At 40.3% G+C, this 2,247-nt stretch overlaps 4 protein-coding genes across 4 annotated transcripts, besides 1 other annotated feature; all 4 read right to left on the reverse strand.

Annotated features, from left to right (window-relative positions):
- Nucleotides 1-297: 297 nt before the first annotated feature.
- On the reverse strand, nucleotides 298-540 carry Smp_108730 (hypothetical protein; the record flags this gene model as incomplete). Its single annotated transcript, XM_018792216.1, has 1 exon — nucleotides 298-540. The coding sequence occupies one exon, from the start codon at nucleotides 538-540 to the stop codon at nucleotides 298-300; it is 243 nt and encodes an 80-aa protein (XP_018644055.1).
- A 195-nt stretch (nucleotides 541-735) lies between these two features.
- Smp_117520 (hypothetical protein) lies at nucleotides 736-1,014 on the reverse strand (the record flags this gene model as incomplete). Its single annotated transcript, XM_018792217.1, has 1 exon — nucleotides 736-1,014. The coding sequence occupies one exon, from the start codon at nucleotides 1,012-1,014 to the stop codon at nucleotides 736-738; it is 279 nt and encodes a 92-aa protein (XP_018644097.1).
- Nucleotides 1,015-1,246: 232 nt separating this feature from the next.
- Smp_117270 (hypothetical protein) lies at nucleotides 1,247-1,489 on the reverse strand (the record flags this gene model as incomplete). Its single annotated transcript, XM_018792218.1, has 1 exon — nucleotides 1,247-1,489. The coding sequence occupies one exon, from the start codon at nucleotides 1,487-1,489 to the stop codon at nucleotides 1,247-1,249; it is 243 nt and encodes an 80-aa protein (XP_018644094.1).
- Nucleotides 1,490-1,721: 232 nt separating this feature from the next.
- Nucleotides 1,722-1,964, reverse strand: Smp_117280 (hypothetical protein; the record flags this gene model as incomplete). Its single annotated transcript, XM_018792219.1, has 1 exon — nucleotides 1,722-1,964. The coding sequence occupies one exon, from the start codon at nucleotides 1,962-1,964 to the stop codon at nucleotides 1,722-1,724; it is 243 nt and encodes an 80-aa protein (XP_018644095.1).
- A 56-nt stretch (nucleotides 1,965-2,020) lies between these two features.
- Nucleotides 2,021-2,092: a sequence feature (Short protein (Smp_108530, CAZ37849.2) was converted to a misc_feature.).
- Between the last annotated feature and the right edge of the window lie 155 nt (nucleotides 2,093-2,247).

Consider the following 2,247-nt stretch of genomic DNA (forward strand, 5'->3'; position numbering starts at 1 on the left):
AAACTCTCGAATTGGCATTATCACACATTTTGTGAAACTCTACACAAGTACGCAGCACAACTCATCTGCACATCCGATTCACAATTCTCATTGTCACAGTCTATATCCACGCAAACCTAATTCCTGTCACATGAGTCATCAAGCTCATAAGAATGAGAAACGCAAATTTCACTCGAAAATATTCCGAAGACATTCGATCAGTGATATGTGTGAAGAAAGAATTATATGTTGTTGAATGAGTTCACCGGTCGACATTCAACTCAATGTTCGAAATGATAATCAAAATTGTGGTGGTGATTAGGACGCAATGCATGGTTGAGAGGATGGAGTATGAATTGAGTGTGTAATTTGTGGTGGTCCATGTGCACAAGCAACGATTCCATGTGCACATTGGTCCAACACAACCACACAATCAAATGCATCATCACATTCGCTCACTGCCTCTTCAATCCAGGTGTGAACGTCATTGCAACCACAAACTCTCGAATTGGCATTATCACACATTTGTGAAACTCTACACAAGTACGCAGCACAACTCATCTGCACATCCGATTCACAATTCTCATTGTCACAGTCGATATCCACGCAAACCTAATTCCTGTCACATGAGTCATCAAGCTCATAAGAATGAGAAACGCAAATTTCACTCGAAAATATTCCGAAGACATTCGATCAGTGATATGTGTGAAGAAAGAATTATATGTTGTTGAATGAGTTCACCGGTCGACATTCAACTCAATGTTCGAAATGATAATGAAAATTGTGGTGGTGATTAGGACGCAATGCATGGTTGAGAGGATGGAGTATGAATTGAGTGTGTAATTTGTGGTGGTCCATGTGCACAAGCAACGATTCCATGTGCACATTGGTCCACACAACCACACAATCAAATGCATCATCACATTCGCTCACTGCCTCTTCAATCCAGGTGTGAACGTCATTGCAACCACAAACTCTCGAATTGGCATTATCACACATTTGTGAAACTCTACACAAGTACGCAGCACAACTCATCTGCACATCCGATTCACAATTCTCATTGTAACAGTCGATATCCACGCAAACCTTATTCCTGTCACATGAGTCATCAAGCTCATAAGAATGAGAAACGCAAATTTTATCTCAAAGTATCCCAAAGACATTCGATCATTGGTATGTGTGAAGAAAGAATTATATGTTGTTGAATGAGTTCACCGGTCGACATTCAACTCAATGTTCGAAATGATAATGAAAATTGTGGTGGTGATTAGGACGCAATGCATGGTTGAGAGGATGGAGTATGAATTGAGTGTGTAATTTGTGGTGGTCCATGTGCACAAGCAACGATTCCATGTGCACATTGGTCCAACACAACCACACAATCAAATGCATCATCACATTCGCTCACTGCCTCTTCAATCCAGGTGTGAACGTCATTGCAACCACAAACTCTCGAATTGGCATTATCACACATTTGTGAAACTCTACACAAGTACGCAGCACAACTCATCTGCACATCCGATTCACAATTCTCATTGTCACAGTCGATATCCACGCAAACCTAATTCCTTTTTCATTAGTCATCACGCACATAAGAATGAGAAACGCAAATTTTATCTCAAAGTATCCCAAAGACATTCGATCATTGGTATGTGTGAAGAAAGAATTATATGTTGTTGAATGAGTTCACCGGTCGACATTCAACTGAATGTTCGAAATGATAATGAAAATTGTGGTGGTGATTAGGACGCAATGCATGGTTGAGAGGATGGTGTATGAATTGAGTGTGTAATTTGTGGTGGTCCATGTGCACAAGCAACGATTCCATGTGCACATTGGTCCAACACAACCACACAATCAAATGCATCATCACATTCGCTCACTGCCTCTTCAATCCAGGTGTGAACGTCATTGCAACCACAAACTCTCGAATTGGCATTATCACACATTTGTGAAACTCTACACAAGTACGCAGCACAACTCATCTGCACATCCGATTCACAATTCTCATTGTCACAGTCGATATCCACAGAAACCTAATTCATTTTTCATTAGTCATCACGCACATAAGAATGAGAAACGCAAATTTCACTCCGAAATATTCCGAAGACATTCGATCAGTGATATGTGTGAAGAAAGAATTATATGTTGTTGAATGAGTTCACCGGTCGACATTCAACTCAATGTTCGAAATGATAATGAAAATTGTTGGTGGTGATTAGGACGCAATGCATGGTTGAGAGGATGGAGTATGAATTGAGTGTGTAA

Source organism: Schistosoma mansoni, assembly GCF_000237925.1.
Source record: "Schistosoma mansoni, WGS project CABG00000000 data, supercontig 0478, strain Puerto Rico, whole genome shotgun sequence".
NCBI lineage: Eukaryota > Metazoa > Platyhelminthes > Trematoda > Strigeidida > Schistosomatidae > Schistosoma > Schistosoma mansoni.